This window comes from Mastigoproctus giganteus, chromosome 13 (assembly GCF_048544385.1).
Source record: "Mastigoproctus giganteus isolate SK-2022 chromosome 13, ASM4854438v1, whole genome shotgun sequence".
NCBI lineage: Eukaryota > Metazoa > Arthropoda > Arachnida > Uropygi > Thelyphonidae > Mastigoproctus > Mastigoproctus giganteus.
The window spans coordinates 134,596,636-134,615,984 of NC_143587.1; the positions used below are offsets into that span (position 1 = coordinate 134,596,636).

Here is a 19,349-nt window from a genome sequence, read left to right on the forward strand (position 1 = left end):
AAAATGCAAAGAAATGGGCCTTATAATTAACAATACGAAGTCAAAATGCAAAGATAAGCAAAAAATAACATACTCCATTCTCTGCTTTAATGGAAATACAGAACATGTCAACAACATTTTAGCGAAATCATTCTATTTAGACAACAATCTAACTAAAGAAATCAGATCACATATAGGACAAGCAGAAAGCAAATTCGGTCAGATGAGAAAATTCCATATTTTTGGGAATGCTATATCTGGCTTATATTAGTTTATGGATGGGAACCCTGGACAATTAATAAAGAAACAACAAAAAATTTGCGATCATGTCCAGTCGTCTTCTGTTGCTTTGCCCTATGCATTTATAAACTCAGTACACCGTACATCAAGCAGCTGATGAAGGGACACCGCCCCGAAAGCTTCTATTTTATTGCTTTTTATTTATACACACATATATATATATTTTTTAATGATTGTATTTTAACATTTATTTTATATCTGTTTTAGTATTTTATTTATGTATATATAACTATTTATTTATTTATTTTAAATAAAGTTTAACTTAAACCAATTAAAGGTTTAAGTTAAACCTTTAACTGGTTTAACGCTGCCAACCCCCACTGGAGAAGTCCCCCGAAGTAGAATTTCTCTACACAGAAAAATATTAAGAACACAATACTGAAATGAACTTAAAATTTGTTTTAATAAATTAATAAACTCTGTAATTATAATTAAGTGCACGCACATGCACACACACATATGGAAAGTGCATATTTTGTACCAAAAGGATCATAGTTAACATATGCACTCATAAGAACTGATTTTATTCATTTATGCTACTGGATTCTATTCTAAATTATGTTAGTTTTTACTTTAATTTATAACAGATTGATATCCCATATTTTTATCTTTGAGCTGAATTACATGTTAATGGCAGTCCCTGGATATAAATTAATGAAAAGTTCTTAATGTAATTCAAACTGCACACTCTCCCAACACCAGATGGAAGTTTGTTGCAGCAATTGATTACTCTCTAGATCAGTGGTTTTCAACTGGGGTGCCACAACAGTATTCTTGGGGTACCGTGTAATTTGGGTTTAAGTTACTTAAAGTTATTATTATTATTATTATTTTTTTTTTTGAAATTTATATATTTATTTTATTATAAAAAGGATACAATATAAAGGGTAAGGTACAATATCCATTGTACCGTATCTTTTTAATTTTGTGGTGATCTATAATTGATCTTTATTTAGTACCTCTATATAAAGAATAAAATTATTATATAGGTATATATTAAAAGGTCGAAAACCACTGTGTTAGGTATTTCTTTTGGCCTAGGGGTGCCATGAAAAAATTACTGGGACAGTAAGGGCACTGTGAACTGAGAAAGATTGGGAACCTCTGCTCTAGAGGTTCCCAATCTAGATTATGCAAGATTGAGGATTATCTACAGTATAACAGAATTGCAGGGGGTATATTTCAATGTAGTAGCTGAAATAAAATAAAATTTGTGCACTCTACTGTGTTTGATTTTGATTATGGAGAGATCTTTTTGCTCCCACCAAAGACTGAGGTTGAGTACTTGGCATTAAGGCTTGGGCTTATGCTTAACCCTTTAGTGGTGATGCTGCCAATTGTAACAATGAAGTTGGTACTGCACTGAAGGCACCTCCGTAGCCAGGTGGGAAGGAGCAGCAGTGCATAGCACATGCTTCCTGATTAGACCGGGGGTTCAAGCCCGTCACCACCAAATACAGAGGATGCGGAAAGGTCAGGGAATGACCACCACATATCCCGGAGTAATACGGCCTTAGTTGCTAATGCTCCTAAAAACCAAAAAAAAAAAAAAAAAAAAAAAACTGCCTGAAAGGTGTAAACTTTCTTTTTAATTTCAGGAAAAATTATGGAATTCTGCATGGAGTATATCAATATTTCATCTTTTCTTAATGGATTACAATACATATTGTTTTCAAATTTTTAGATTAATAAAAAATTAAATATTTAAAAAATGGTATATACATAAAATATAAAGATGAAACTGTTATCCTCTTCTATTTCCCAGTTTAAAAACTGCTAACCCAGAGTTAGGCATGCAAAAATTTGAAATTCCTCTATACACACAAAAATTTTAAAAATCAGCAAAAAATAATTCAAAATTGTTAGTTTTTTAATGCCACCTTTATTTTCAATCTTTTCCAAACATAACTGTGAAACATCCATATATAAACATATATTTTTAATTATATTTCAAAATTAAAACTTCCTTTAGACCTGTTGGTGAGTGAATGTAAATTTAAAAACTGTGCACTTCAGTGAACTCCTCTGATTGGACACCAGCCTGTTAGTAACAGGAGTGCTCACTGCATGAAACATGAAGCACATGCATCAACAGTTTGATTCCAGATGGTGCACCAATGTCACAAAGTCAGCGAGCATAACCAATTGGAGGAAAGCATGCGGCAGTAAAATGAGCTTGCTATCAACAGTAGTGTAAACAATACCAGTCAACACGTGTATATAATTAGGTTTAACAATGCAAAGCTTTAGAAATCTTAAAATACCTTGTAGATAGACTAATAATAAAATAGCAAATGCTTAAAAAAAGCGGTACTCACCTTGAATAAATCTGCATGGTTTAATTAGAGAGGGTTGGTTAATATTTAGGTTGAATAGTTGAGTTAAAGAGACTAAGGGAGGGGCAAAAATAAAGTGTTATTTCGGAAATTAGAATAGACGCAAGGGAACAGATGTGTACACATCTAATCCTTGGTTGTCATTAAAGTAGGGAATAGTTGAAATTAAGTAAATAATATAGTGGGCCAATAGTCATTACGGGGATTTTCGTTGGATTACAACGTCTTCAGTTGGCGATTGAGTGGGTAGAGAATGCGCGCAATATTTAAGAAAATATTTATACTCTCGTGATGCACTTTTTGACATATGGTAACCTCAGCCGCGAGAGGTTCCAAATCGGTGAAAGGTTGAAGGGGAGTTTAGTGCTAAAGATTTTAAGATTGGAGTGGTGTCAATACCACTCAATGGCTAGTGCTTCATATTGAAGAATTCTATAGCTGGATTTGAGTTTAATAATAGAAATGACAGAATCGATAAGAGGGGTGTGGTTATGGGTTTGAGTGTGAGTTGCGAGTTCTGTAACGGTTTGGTTAGTCCTAAGACTAGTGGTGGTAATATGCACGGGTGTTAGAGGTTTTTGATGAGCCAAATTTTGTAGTAGTGCTTCCAATGTAACAGGTGTCGCAGTTTGGCTGGCAATTAATAAGGTATATTATATTATTAAGATCGCTAATGGGATATTTATGTGTGTCTTTTTAAGAGCTGAAAAAAGATCCCAGTTTATTGTAAGCAGAAAAGACGAGAGATATTGATATTGTTGAATATGCCCCGGAACTGTCCCACTATTTCACTGTGATAGGGGAGGACTATGCGGGTGTTTGTATTGTTGTGTCTAGTTCTCTATCCTAGCAGATCACGACACATATATAAGTGACAATAACCACAACATTACAAAACTCAAAAACAAACTAGACACAATTCTTAGGAAACTCAGACAAAATAAGGAAATTAACCTTTTTACCTTATAACAAATAGGAATCTGCAACAATATCCTTCACCATATGTTTGGGATCATTAAGTTACATAAAACTGACCATCCATTAAGACCAGTAGTTTCATACAGCAAATCAGCTTTCGCTAATTTATATACCTTCTTAGTCAAAATTATATCCCCTCTTACTAGATTTTCCACTTTTAAAATTAACAACACCAATCAAGCCTTCCAAAAAATCAACAATATTGTAATATCCGATAGTGACATATTAGCGTCCTTAGACGTCACATCTCTTTATACCAATGTCCATATACCATTCACCCTACAAGCTCTACGTGAGTTTCTAACAGCAGATAACACCTTAACAGAATGCACCTCCATAGACCACATCCTCAAACTCACTACACTTTTATTAGATGCCAGATACTTCAGATTTAACAACCAAATTTTTCAACAAATATTTGGCTTACCGATGGGCTTAGGTATTTCGGCCCCCTTGTCCGAAATTTACCTGGCCCCCATCGAGAACCAAATTCTACACCCCTTGCCCCCCTAAATTAAAATTATACATACGCTACGCTGACGACATTCTTGTAATAGGCAATAGACCAAGCATCGACAATCTCTTTTCAAAACTTAATTCTGTACATGACAGGCTTAAATTCACCCTTGAAATTGGACTAAACAACCAGATCAATTTTCTCAACCTCACCATCTACATTACAGGTACAAAACTAAGTACAAAAATTTTCAGGAAAAACACACATACTGGCAAATACTTATATTTCGCTTCACATCACTCCCTTAATACCAAAAAAGCCGTCTTATATAACCAAATCCACAACGCTCTAAAATTTTGCTCTTCACAAAATTACCTACACAACGAAATCCAATACCTCACCAAAAAATTCATAGCCAGAGGTTACCCCCATCAACTTATCTTACATACAATTTCCATCGCCAAAAATAAAATTAATAACTCGATCAGACATAACAACAATACAAACACCCGCATAGTCCTCCCTTATCACAGTGAACTAGTAGGACAGTTTCGGCGCATATTCACCAATACCTATATCTCTCTTGTCTTTTCTGCTTACAATAAACTGGGATCTTTTTTCAGCTCTTACAAAGACACACATAAATATCCCATCAGCGATCTTAATAATATAATATATCTTATTAATTACCAGCCAAACTGCGACACCTGTTACATTGGAAGCACTACTACAAAATTTGGCTCATCAAAAACCTCTAACACCCGTGCATATTACCACCACTAGTCTTACGACTAACCAAACCGTTACAGAACTCGCAAATCACACTCAAACCCATAACCACACCCCTCTTATAGATTCTGCCATTTCTATTATTAAGCTCAAATCCAGCTATAGAATTCTTCAATATGAAGCACTAGCCATTGAGTGATATCGACACCACTCCAATCTTAAAGTCTTAAACACTAAACTCCCCTTCAACCTTTCACCAATTTGGAACCTCTAGCAGCTGAGGTTACCACATGTCAAAAAGTGCATCATGAGAGTATAAATATTTTCTTAAATATCGCGCGCGTTCTCTACCCACTCAATTGCCAACTGAAAATGTTGAAATCCAACGAAAGTCCCCATAATGACTATTGGCCCACTATATTATTTATTTAATTTCAACTCTTCCCTACTTTAATGACAACCAAGGATTAGATGTGTACACACCTGTTCCCTTGCGCCTATTCTAATTTCCGAAATAACACTTTATTTTTTCCCCTCCCTTAGTCTCTTTAACTCAACTATTCAACCTAAATATTAACTAACCCTCTCTAATTAAACCATGCAGATTTATTCAAGGTGAGTACCGCTTTTTTAAGCATTTGCTATTGTATTATTAATTAGGTTTAACTTAATCATGGATATTTCAAGGATGTGATTATATTTTAATTACTATTTCATCAAACTTTGTAATTTTAAGAATTTCATTCTTTAGACAATGTAGTTTCTAACAAGTTATTGAAAACTTGCTGGTTAAGTTTATACAAAAAATTGAGCATTAAAAATTTTTGAAGTACCGACGGTACTTTTTCTTGCGGAAGAAAAGGCACTGAAACTTTTATTTTAAAAATTTTTGCATCACCATTAAATGAAGCATGCTTTCACATTATTGCTTATTCAATAAGTAGTTAATAAAAATAGAATTTTCTGAAAATAGTAGAGGTCATAAGTTACATTAATCATATGATTGAAATGCTTATTAGGGCTCTGTTCTTTTACTTTAATATGGAGCTTTAAAGAATATGGAGATTGCTGCTGTGTTGCCTGATGCACAAGTGTTAGCTCTGGCATTGAGCTAGAGAGCTGAGAGTTTGATCGGCCCCCATTTTAATTCTTTTGAGGGTATCTGCCCTACCCTTCAAACTCTCATAAATGTCCATCAGAACGCTGAGTTGGCAACTAATTTCTTCACACATACTCTCCATCGAACACACACATAAAGACATCCTTCTTGGCTGTATCATGTCCTGTTTCAGAAAGGTCCGGAAATTTTGCACGAGCTGCACACTTTGTTAGGCTGTGATTCATAGAATTGCCCCATTCAGTTCTCCTCCGACCCACTGCACTCTGCTACTTTCTGCCTGTTGCTCTGATGCTCTAAGCTGGGTCATGATTTCCACTTAAATACAATTTAAGCGAATAACAATGAAAATTAATAAAGTTAATAAATTTAACTGATTAATTGACAATACTATAGTATGCTAATAGATTCCTAAATACGATGATACGTATTGCACTATCAAGTTTTACGTTATACCTTACTCAAGTTCAAGATATTTGTTATGTTATACTGTTACGATTGCAGAATTTTGAATTAGTTTTTATCCTTACTAAAAGTTAAATTTCTTAGCTAAAAACAAAAAAAAAATGTATGCCTAACAAGTGATTAGAACCTTTGAGCTACTTATTGTTCACAATTAAAACTGCACTGTTCTACTACACTACTAGTTATGTGCTACGATATTCACACCAAAAACACTGATACAATAGTAGTATGAACAATAAGTTGTAACTTAGAAAATATCACTAGCTAAATTTAAAATTAAGGTAATGAACGTGACTAAGACTATTAAACTATTTGTCACTTATATGTTAATTAATCAAAAAGATGGTAAAAATTTCAAAAAAACTTATCCTTACCTACGAGCTCAAAATTCTTCCTATATCAGTATATTCCTATTTCAAAATTCTTCCTAAATCAGTAGGAAGCATGCACAGTATTTTCTATGACCATTTGAATATGATACGTTTTGTATCATGGGTTCCAAGACTACTCACACCTGAGCAACAGCAAGTTCATAGGGTGGTTTGTCAGAAGCTGCAACAGATGGTTACTGAATGTTTCTGCAGAAAGCGATAATGTTGGATGAGACTTGGCTTCATCATTTTTGATCCAGAGAGTAAGCAACAAAGCTCTGTTTGGAAGTCTCCATAATTGCCAACACCAATAAAAGCAATGTATGGCTTTGCAGGAAAGGTTTATGGCCATCTCTTTTTTTTTTTTTTTTGACATTCAAAGGATGGTTTACCAGCATGTTGTGTCACATGATACAACCGTTACAGGACCTTACTACAAAACTGCACAGCACACTTTGTAGGATCACATTTGTTGCAAACGACCACAACTGCATGCAGGTTGGTGGATGCTGTGTCATGCCAATGTAAGAGACCTCACATTGCTCGTACTGTCATTGAGTTAACCAGCATTAGTGTCAAATGTGTTGCTCATCTGCCCTACAGTCTTGACCTTGCACTGTGCAATTTTTTTAATTTCCAAAGTTAAAGAAAGAGCTGCAAGGAAAATGTTTCCAGTTATTAGAAGAAGTTTTAAAGCCATCAGAGCGATTCTTAAATTCACTTCAAAAAATGGCTTCTGCCATGTTGGAAGTAATGTAATCCCACATTTGATGTAATGCACTTACTCCAACCGAAATGTTGGAGTAAGTGCATTACATCAAATGTGGAACTACATTGAAAAGGACCATCAAAATATGGATGATTAATAAAGTTATGTTATGAAAAAAAAAATATCATCATTCTTTGTTGAATAGCTGTTGTACACCGTCTCTCTCTCTGGTGCCTCTGTAGCCAGGTGGACAGGAGCAGCAGTGCGTAGTACATGCTTCTTGATTAAACCGGGGTTTGAGCCCGTGAGCCATCAAATACGGAGGATGCGGAAAGGTCAGGGAATGACCACCGCATATTCCCAGAGCAATATGGCCTTAGTTGCTAATGCCCCTAAATAATAACAACAGCCCCCCTCTCTCTCTCTCTCTCTCTCTCTCTCTCTCTCTCTCTCTCTCTCTCACAGTTATATCCCCACATCTGATTTATCCCTTTCTACTATTTGATTATTAAAATTCCATAATCAGTTATTAGCCATATCCGATTATGTCCATCACTAACCATAAAAAGTGGCACATCCCAATCTGAGTAGTTGAAATGCTAAAAATTACCCTGAACAAGAACAAATATAGTCAGTTCTCGATGTATAATGGTCTGACACTGATGTTCTGTTCTTACATTTACCTATTAAGGAATGTGCTTCAGAATCCAGGCACTACTCCACACGTACAATGCTCATTAGGCTCTGTTCGAACCAATATGTTTAATAGTTTCTTGTCTTGATTATTCTTATTTATTTTATAAAACATAATGTTTATGCATGGATGATTCAAATTTCCATGGCTAGAGAATTGTTGTTGTTTGTTATTTTGTTGTTTATTTGGTTTTTAGGAGCATTAGCAACTAAGGCCATATTACTCCGGGGATATGCGGTGGTCATTCCCTGACCTTTCCGCATCCTCCATATTTGGTGGTCACAGGCTCAAACTCCGGTCTAATCAAGAAGCGTGTGCTACACACTGCTGCTCCTGCTCACCTGGCTACGGAGGCGCCCCGGCTAGAGAATTAAATCCATGTACAGTTATTTTTTATATGACAGTTCTTGACTTACAAGATAATTAGCATATGTGACGAGTCTATTAATATAAGTCTGATAATTAAAAATGATCAGACTTATTATAAATTTTAGTCTGATAATTAAAAACTGGTATTTTTATTTTTTATTTTTTTTGTATCTTCCCTTAAATCTCTTAAGAGAAAATGAGTGCTTGAGACATTTCTGTTGCTAAGAAAAGTAGAACCATAACAATGGTTACTAAGATTGACCCAAGTAAGCTTTCTGAAAAAGATAAGACACCTGCATAAATGAGTCAGGTCTTAAATGTCCATTATACATCGGTGGTGATGATCCCTCTCCCTCCAAACTAAGGGTTTCAGAAGTTCCCTTTCTCTCCTCATACAGCTCTTGATATCAGACTTTGACATCAACAGCGGCATTTTATTACTCTGTTACATTAATCATGTACTAATCCTCTGGGACCATAAGAAATATAATTTATAGAGATCTCACTGCCTTAATATTGAAGATACTGACATTTTATTTTTCTCTGGAAATTTTAGAAGAAAATAAGTTCTATCCTCTTTTTTGAGGTACTTATGAATAATGTAGTGTTAACCTACAAAGCAGTTATGGGGCCTGCCCTTAGTTCTGCAGTCTCAATTTTTGGACAGAGAATCAAACACAGAGTAAATTCTGTTTAACAACACAACAGCTATTCAGAACAATTTCATTGAGAGAGAAACAAAGAAAACCTTTACTCTTATACTTTATCAGTTCAATTCCCCTCACTTCTGATACTAGAAAAACACAGCCCCCCTTGGCATATTTCCTACCCCTTACCATTCAGAATAAGGAAAGAAAAATTTTTTAGGCATAGCTGGCAGAAAAACACCATGCTAAAGTGCAGTTTCAAGGTTAAAAAAATGCTAAAGCAACATCTGATGCTTAAACCCTTAAATATTGGTCCTGTCCTTCTTGCTTCTGATGGGACTTACTTTAACCTGACATGTAAAAGAATCGTGGAAATGCCCCCATTATAACATAAAAATTAAAAAAGGAATCATTTGCACAATCTTCCAAAAGCAATCCCTTTGTTGATGTTAACTGTTAATTGGACTGTCATATTAATTTACTCTTATACTTTATTTTTCTCTGTTTGACATTGAATCCTCCTCTGTAAATTTAATGTTTGTGATAACACTCATCATTTGCCATATTAATGTTATTACTTTTATACTGCTGTATATGTTTTTTGGCATTAATTATAATTAATGCCAAAGAGATTAGAAGTCAGGGTAATCACAAAAAGAGATATATCATTTTGCCTAGAAATCGGAGTGTCACCAAAGATAAGCATAGGAGCAGAAGACTCCTTTTTGCGAGATATGAGACAAGACTTGAGTTTTAGAAGGATTGAAATCAACTAAGTTGTCTTTGCCCCACTGGAGAATTACCTGGAGATCAGCATTTGAGGAATTGGTAGTGGATATTCGAGAAGTTGAAGCTGATTGAGCAGGGCAAGGTTTCTCAAAATGGAAAGTGGAATGCAATGCAAATAATAATAATAATAGTTATTATTATTATTATTATTATTATTTATTTTATTTTTCCCCCTTTGCTTATATTCTATATGTTTACTCTAATGCCATAAGCCCTTCTGCCAATTTTGCTGCTTCAAGGGCATGCATGCCTTTTGTTACTGATTATGGTACTCATCTAGTTGTACTTATGACTTGCTGGGAATACTTGATTTTGTTGTGTTTTTCAATCCAGCCTGTTCCAGCCCTGTTGTGTGTGTGTGTGTGTGTGTGTGTGTGTGTGTGTGTCACTGGTCATGTACTCAGAGTTTTGTTAGTAAAGTGTTATTAGTATTCATTGAATTGATAGACAAAACCAGTCTAGCATATACTGAGAACTAAAAACAAACTTTCATTTGCATAGGCCTCAGAATTTAAGAAGTTTAGTTGCTATCCTGGCCAGCAGTTATGGGGACCTGTACGCCTTTTTAACAGTGCCAAGTGGTTACATCTTAATAAGGAAATGCAATCATTGTTATCTAAGCCCTCTAAAAATGTTAGAGTAACGGTAGAAGATGTAAGTAAATTTTTGTTTGGAAATATTTGTACCTTCCAAAAATACTGCAAATATTTTTGGCTTCTGTCTATATATTTATTTACAACATGATCATTTTACAATATGTGGTATACAAAGCTTTTGAAGTGGTATGTCAGTTTAGTTGAAACTAGTTAAGCAAAAGCACATCTAGCATTTTATGTTTCACTATATATTGAAACTGTTTATAGTGTGAATATATACTCACTGAATGTTAAAAATTAAAAAAGAAAATAAGTTATTAGTTTATTACTTATTAATATTAGCCATAATATAAGGAAACCCAATAATTTTTGCTGTGCCAGTCAAAAAAAAAAAATAATAATTAAAAAATAATAAATAAAATAAAATAAAACACAACACCTATGTGACCCTTCTTCACCTAGATGCCTATCTAGCTGACTTTTGAATTTCCCCAAGCTGTCAGCCTCAACCATATATGCTCACATTATTCCATTAATGAAAATTAAAAGATAACTTCCAGAAATGCAATGTAAACCATCTTCTACTATTCATGGCATTATATTTAATATAATATATTTTTTTTTATGAAAACCCCAAACACGAGAGATATTAGAACCTATAGTACTTAGTACCGTGCTGGGGGTTGGAGATTGAGAAGACAAAAGAAGATATTTCTTCTTTCGTCTTCTCAACAAATATGTTGACGTTTGACTTGAACTTCTGTAGACTGTAATTTTGAGGAAATGAATGAATAAATGAGGAAGATGAAAAGTTGGTTCTGTAAGTTTGAAGTTGGACAGTAAATGGATGTTGGCTAGTGATGGTATGTGTTCGGACTGTTTTGAAAGAGAGAGTGCGGGAATTATACAACCCAATTCAGAAGAAACAGTGCCCATTGAAGTATCTGTAGAAAAGGCATGCAGCAGAAACAGCACATCTGTGGGACAGCGAGTAGAGAGACTCTGTTAGAGGTGAGTCAGTAATTAACCTAACTGCCCTCTTCTGAATGGAATCTAGAAGCCTGAGAGAGGTTTTGGGGGCACTGCCCCAGATGTGGGAACAATATTCCGTGGTAGGGCAGATTTACGATTTGTACAGAGTGAACAGCTGTTTGGAAGAAAAGTAACGACGAGAGCGAAAGAGAAAACCAAGTTTTTTAGATGCAGAGGAAGCAATATTTGTAATGTGCTTGTGCCAAGAGAGATTAGAAGATTAGAGATTAGAAGTCAGGGTAATCACAAAAAGAGATATATCATTTTGCCTAGAAATCGGAGTGTCACCAAAGATAAGCATAGGAGCACAAGAATCCTTTTTGCGAGATATAAGACAAGACTTGAGTTTTAGAAGGATTGAAATCAACTAAGTTGTCTTTGTCCCATTGGAGAATTACATGGAGATTAGCATTTAAGGAATTGGTAGCAGATATTCGAGAAGTTGAAGCTTTGAGCAGGGCATGGGTTCTCAAAATAGAAAGTGGAATGCAATGTGCTATCATCGGCAAAACTGGATAGGATTTCCTATCAATGAAAGAAGGTCATTAATATACAAGAGGAAAAGAGTGGGCGAAAGAACTGAACCTTGGGGGACACCAGCATTAGTGGAGAAGTTAGAAGACAGAGAGCCATCTACCATCACCCTCAGTGAGTGATCAGAGAGAAAACTGGATAACCAATTACAAAAAACATTTAGCAAACCATAAGATGGAAGATTGTTTAGAAGACCTTTATGCGAAACACGATTGAAAGAAATATATTTTCAATGTTAAAATAAGTTATATTAAAATATATAATATTCATCTTTAGCCATATTCATCTAAAGATGAATATGGCTAAAACAAAAGTAATGATGAACAGATATGCTACAGAAAGGGATATAATCATTGAAGGAAAAGTATTTATATGGGAGAAATTGTTAGCTGTAATAATGATAAATGGCTAGAAGTCAAGAGAAGAATAAATTTCAATGGATAGCATTCAGAAAATAGTCACATACTGAGGAGCAATATCCCAATTTGTCTGAAATGTAAAATAATGCACAAATGATACTCCCTACCATGACTTATGGAAGTAAAACTTGGGCACTCACCAAAAGAAAAGCTAAAAACTACACAGCGAAGAATGGAATGAATTATATTAGGAATCAGACTGTTAGATAAGAAGAGAAACACATGGATTAGGCAGCAAACACAAATAAAGGACATTCTTATCAAAACTAAAGAACTGAAATGGACTTGGGCAGGACACATAGCTTGAAGTCATGATGACAGATGGACTAAGAAAATAACAGATTGGTACCCAAGAGGAGCTAGAAGAAAACCTGGAAGACAAAGGCGGAGATGGATAGATGAAATTCATGAGTTTGTGGGTAGTAAATGGATGGCCATTGCACAAAACAGAAGGAACTGGAAAGTTGCTGGAGAGGCCTTAATCCTGCAGTGGATTTAAAATGGCTGATGATGATGATGATATATAATATAACTCATATTTAATTTGTAGCCTTTCTTTGCATTAATCATTGATAAGTTGTTAAAAATAAAATCAAAAAATATTCTCAAGATCATTACTTTACCTGAGTGTTCTATTAAGTTATATGAATCTGAATATATGAATGAGTAAAATAATGAAAAATCAAAATATTCTACAGTTAGATGTTATGACTTGGAATACTTTAAATATAGATTCACATATAAATGAGGATATACAAGGATGGGGGCAAAATAGGCCCTCAGTGTGCAATTTGTTCCCAGTCACGTTATATCATGAAACATACTTTACTTGAACATTATTTTTGTAAACATGCTGCACTTTAACATAAACCCCTCATTTATTTAAAAAAAAAAACAAAATGCAATACTTTGCATTTTGTTTGCAATCCCAAAACCCCACCTGGTCCTGCTTAAGCCTGCATCTACAGAGGCTGCACAAACAAGTGAACAAATGAAGGACACAGTGATTGCAAACCTTACAGGTGACCTGAAAATCACTAGAATCAAGTCAATAAAGAAAACCAACCATGCCAACACAGGACTCATAATCGAGACAGAAATTGAGCAATGCCACACGAATCCTCAATAACGCTAAAATCTCCACCCTGGGACTGATCACAGAGAAATCAAAGGAAAAAGGCCCATCTATCATAATATGATGTTGACAAACGTCTAGACTCTTCCACAATCAGAGACGAACTCTACCAAAGGAATCTAAAGTTGACCTATCCAGTGGATGACCCAGCGACATTAATAAAACCGAAACACCAGGCTAAATCTTAAACAGGGGCAGCAACCAACTGGGTAGTGTAACTGTCCTGCCCCAAAACTTGGCAGGCCATACAATGACAGAACAGTCTTCATAAACTGGGGCAGCCACTGCTTCAGGTGTTGCCACCTTGGCCACACCACTCACACCTGCGCACAAAAGTATCAACTTGTGGTTACTGACTCACAAAAGGGTCATGACTTTAACATATGTCCTAACAAATCAGAAGACGCAAAGTGTGAAAACTGCAAAGAGCATAACATGCAACACTCTCACTCCATCAGAGCCAGTTTACTTAAAGGCAAAGAGTCTCCACCAATCCAGAATCAGTTATGGGTACCTTCCGTAAATAGTATAATACCACCAGAGTAAATTTCCTACAAAACAATGCACAAAGAGCAAAAGCAGTTGCAAACCAACTATGCCTCAAAGTGGACTAAGAAAATATAGATATACTCCTTCTGCAAGAGCACTATACTCACGCCAATGAAGTAAGAGGATATCCAAACAATTACAGAATTGTACAATGTCAGGATGACAACCTCTGGGCCACATCCTAGTGCATAACTGAGATTTCACAGTTACCAGAATCTCCCATCTCTGCCTCCCCTAGGTGGTCCGTAGCCAGGTGGGCAGGAGTGGCAGTGCATAGCACACGCTTCTTGATTAGACTGGGGTTCGAGCCCGTGACCACCAAATACGGAAAGGTCAGGGAATGACCACCGCATATCCCCAGAGCAATATGGCCTTAGTTGCTAATGCTCCTAAAAACCAAATAACAAACAACAGAAAACAAACAAACATCTGTGCCCATATCATCAGTCCGCTTGGTGAATTCCATGCCATTTCTATATACTCCAGACCTGGAAATGACATCCTTCTGGGCATAACCTACCTACAGATGCTCTCCATGGAGCTTCACAGTGCAAGAATACTCATCAGTGCCAATGTGAACTGCTGGTTCAGGGAAACTCAAGAATGTCGTGGCTCAATGAACGGGCAACACCTGGAGGAATATCTTGTCAACAGCCCACATGCAATCCTAAATCAGCCAAATAATATGCTCACCAGCACCTTCTCCAGCGCACTCTGGGAAGCGACCATTGATGTTACTTTCTCAACCAGATCGCTAGCAAGACACATCTCCAACTGGACTGTACATGACAACTGGTCAATGTCTGACCACCATGCAGTCACCTGCCAAATGCTAAGATCTCTAGACTGCACAATCATCCCCAGACAATAAATGCAAAGATAATCTCTGGCAAAGGCCGACTGGCTCCCTCTTCTGGGATGCCCTAGTTGCCTGTGCCCAAGCGCATGATCCACAGGCTGGCTGCCCTGATCTCCACCAACGTACAGTCACAAAGATAATCACAAATGCTGCCATCCCACAAAAGAATCACAAATGCTGCCATCCCACGAAAGAAACCGCTGCCTGGTGCTGTCCCATGGTGGTGTCGAGAGTTGCAAAACCTCCGGTGGAAGGTGAATGCAAAATGCTATGCTTTCCAGCATGCCCACAGGTCTTGGTCGGTGGCTGAGGTTGAAGCCCTGAAACAGAGATACAGAGAAACAAGGAATCAATACACTGCAATGATCAGGCAGAGGAAGAAACTGTCCTGGGAGCACCTTGTCACCACCGTGGGAAACAATGAACCCGGGGGGGGGGGGTATACTGGATCACCATTAACAAACTCCACAGGGGAGAGGCCATCCCCTACACCAAAACACCACAGAATCAACTACAACAGAATCAACTACAACAGAATCAACTACAACTACTACAACTTCACAGAGTCAACTAACAACGACATGGCAGGAGTCCGTAAATAATATACTTAACACATCTTCTTCAAACCCACTCAACAACTTACCACGCATGAACAGATCTTGCTCTGTGGGGAGAATGAACAATACGGGTCGGACCGGACTGAGGAAACTTTCACTCAACTAGACCTCAACCACACAGCCCAGAAAATCAGAAACAAGAAGATGCCGAGCCTGGACCTTCTGGATCCAGAAATCATCAAAAGAGTCATTGAATATGTCCCGGAATTACTACTAAATTTATTTAACCATTGCCTATGCTTGGGATGGTTCCCGACTGAGTGGAGAACGGTCAGCGTATGACTAATCTTGAAAAATCCATCAAAGAAACAGGATGTACCCGGCTCCTACTGTCCCATAGCCCATTTCTCCATGATAAGCAAGATACTCGAACATAAAACAGCCAAATCCTCTGCATGCACCTTCATGATGGTGGGACTGTTAGTAATCCTGGGTATAACCTCCATTCACAAGCACACTGTGGGTGACCACCAAGGTATGAACCAACGTAAGCAGGGGTCGAGTTGTGGCGCCCATACCACATGGAGGAATGCCGGTCCTCTGTGTTACCAGGCAGTACTAGGTGGTAGATGACTCTCATCAACCGGTGCAACACCACCAATTTGCTTATTGGAGGCTTGAAGTGGTGGAACCCATGTTTAGTCTCCAGAGCTAACTTCCCGTCAACCCTTCCCCGTCACTTCATCATGCAGCATGACTGATGACTTTTGAGGTTATGATGAACATCGTGGTGAGATTCAATCTTCCTTACATTTTGAGGGTACAGCTCTAAAACAGTGTTCGCAAGCCGGCTGCTAGTTAGTACACCGGACCTAACCTATTGGTAACTCTCTAGGAGGCTTCCAGATCAGCTATTGTATAATCTTGCTACCTCTACTCTGCCAGGTAGTGACCGGAAGGAGTCTGAGTAGTTTGCTTGACAATGTGGGAGGCATTGTCGAGGCCACGTTATGTCAAGAATCTGGGTATATTCTTACCATGTGTACACCATATCCAAAAATTTCATTACTTCATACAGCACGTCCCACCCACTTTTTCATACTATTGAATACACCATGAATCGTCAAACTAATAGAGTAAACTTATCTGCAAAAAGATTTAAACCTCCCAAACTTCCTAATTCATTTCACAAATAAATGTTGTCTGAATTCTAATCTCAACGATGTCCATTTCCACTTGCAGTCTGCCAAACCCCATGCTTTTTCTGAGAGAATCTCAGTTATTGGTTGATTCAACTACTGCTCATCTCAGTTGCCCAAATTATTCGCTGTATGATTCCTTTCGCCTCAAAGGTGGTACTTGTGCATATGTCCATTCCGATATTCCCTGTAAGAGACTTGGTAATTTGGAATCTCCTCTCTTTGATCTTGTCTGGCTTAAAATCTCTCTACCTCATTGTGTCAAATTCATCTGTTGTCTCTATTGTTCTCCCAACTCCACTAATCACTTGGATCTCTTTGACTTCCTTTCTTTACAACTTGACTTTCTCCAATCCAACTTTCTTAACAGTGAGGTAATTTTCCCTGGTGATTTTAATATTCACAACTCCAGATGGCTTCCTTTTTCTAGTCATACTGAGCCAGCTGGTCGAGATGCTGAGGCTTTTGCAATTACTAATGGCCATGCACAGATTGTTCATTTACCTACAAGAATACTGGACAGCCCTAACCATACAGCCAACACGCTTGATCTTTTTCTCACGAACAATCCTAAGTACACGGTCCAAGTGAGAGGTCTTTTAGGCACCTCAGATCACAACTTGGTGATTGTCTCTTCTCCAATGGAACCTTTATCTCATGACTATTCCCAACCTCGTGTTGTTTGGCATTACAAGAATGCAAAATGGGATGACCTGCGAGATTTCTTTTCTTCTTTTCCTTGGTTGGATTACTGTTTCAAAACTTCTAATGTCAATGTTTGCTCAGATCGTGTCAGTGAAATTATTCTTGCGGGAATGGAATCCTTTATCCCACACTCCACTTTAAAATCTCGTCCTTTATCTAAACCTTGGTTTTCCAATAAATGTGCAAAGGCTGTTCAAGAAAAGAACATTGCATATCATAATTGGCTTGTTTCTAATTCTTCAGTTTCATTTTCTGCCTATACCAAAGCTCGCAACAATTGTAAATCAGTTATTAATCAGTCCAGAGTTTGAGCAGCCTAAGAGTAGAAAACTTGCTTCTTGCCCTAATGGTAGCCGAGCATTCTGGTCTCTTGCCTATTGGCCGCAACTTTCGCCCATTTCTACTCCCACCTCTGTCAAAACCAGATGATTCTGTTGTCACTTCAGCCAAGGATAAAGCTGACCTGCTAGCATCCCATTTTTCTTCCAACTCATGTATTAATGATCTTGGTAAAACACCTTCCACCATATACGACATGCTCCATTCAATGCCTCCTGTGGTCTTCCCTGAAAAGGATATCAGAAGGATTTTGATGCTAAGAAAGCTCCAGGTCCCGATGGTATTTCTCCATTTGTTCTTAAAACCTGTGCTCCTGAACTTACTCCTGTTCTTTGCCGCCTTTTTTCACTTTCTTATTCCAAAGGTGTTTTTCCTTCTGCTTGGAAATTTGCTCATATTCAGCCAATTCTTAAAAAGGGTGACAAATCCCTCCCATTGCAATTACTTCTGCTCTTTCTAAAGTAATGGAAAAATCAATTAACCGCGAACTCTTAAACTACCCAGAAACCTTCCGTCTGATTAACGATCGCCAGTATGGATTCCCTCAGTGTCGATCCACTGGTGATATTCTGGCTCATGTTACCCATTTATGGACTAATTCAATGGAAATATTCTGTGAAACACAAGCAGTTGCTCGACATCTCAAAGGCTTTCGATTGTGTTTGACATAAAGGTCTTCTAAACAAGCTTCCATCTTATGGTTTGCCAACTGTTTTTTTGTAATTGGTTATCCAGTTTTCTCTCTCTGATTGTTCACTGAGGGTGATGGTAGATGGCTGTCTTCTAACTTCTCCACTAATGCTGGTGTCCCCCAAGGTTCAGTTCTTTCCCTCACTCTTTTCCTCTTGTATATTAATGACCTTCTTCCACTGACTGGAAATCCTATCCATAGTTTTGCCGATGATAGCACATTGCATTCCACTTTCCCATTTGAGACACCTTGCCCTGTTCAATCAGCTTCAACTTCTTGAATATCCACTACCAATTCCTTAAATGCCGATCTCCAGGTAATTCTCCAGTGGGGCAGAGACAACTTAGTTGATTTCGATCCTTTTAAATATCTTATTTCTCGCAAAAAAGGATTTTTCTACTCCTATGCTTAAGTTTAGTAACACTCCGATTTCTAGACAAAATGATATATCTCTTTTGGGGATTACCCTTACTTCTAATCTCTCTTGGAACAAGCACATTACAAATATTGCTTCCTCTGCATCTAAAAAATTTGGTTTTCTCTTTTGCTCTTGGCATTACTTTTCTTCCAAACAGCTGTTCACTGTGTACAAATCGCAAATCCGCCCTACCATGAAATATTGTTCCCACATCTGGGGTGGTGTCCCCAAAACCTCTCTCAGGCTTCTTGATTCCGTTCAGAAGAGGGCAGTTAGGTTAATTAATGACTCGTCTTTAACAGAGTGCCCTACTCGCTGTCTGATAAACGTACTGTTTCTGCTGCATGCCTCTTTTACAGATATTTCCACAGGCACT

General features: G+C 37.3%; 1 protein-coding gene across 2 annotated transcripts in view; it reads left to right on the forward strand.

The window, feature by feature from the left end:
- The window catches only part of LOC150076458 ((E3-independent) E2 ubiquitin-conjugating enzyme UBE2O), a 758,089-nt gene that overhangs the window by 121,344 nt on the left and 617,396 nt on the right, over nt 1-19,349 (forward strand). For both annotated transcript variants that reach the window (XM_090387793.1, XM_090387794.1), the window contains exon 5: nt 10,442-10,594. In XM_090387793.1, coding sequence (XP_090243919.1) covers nt 10,442-10,594 — 153 coding nt within the window. The remainder of the gene's footprint in view (nt 1-10,441; nt 10,595-19,349) is intronic.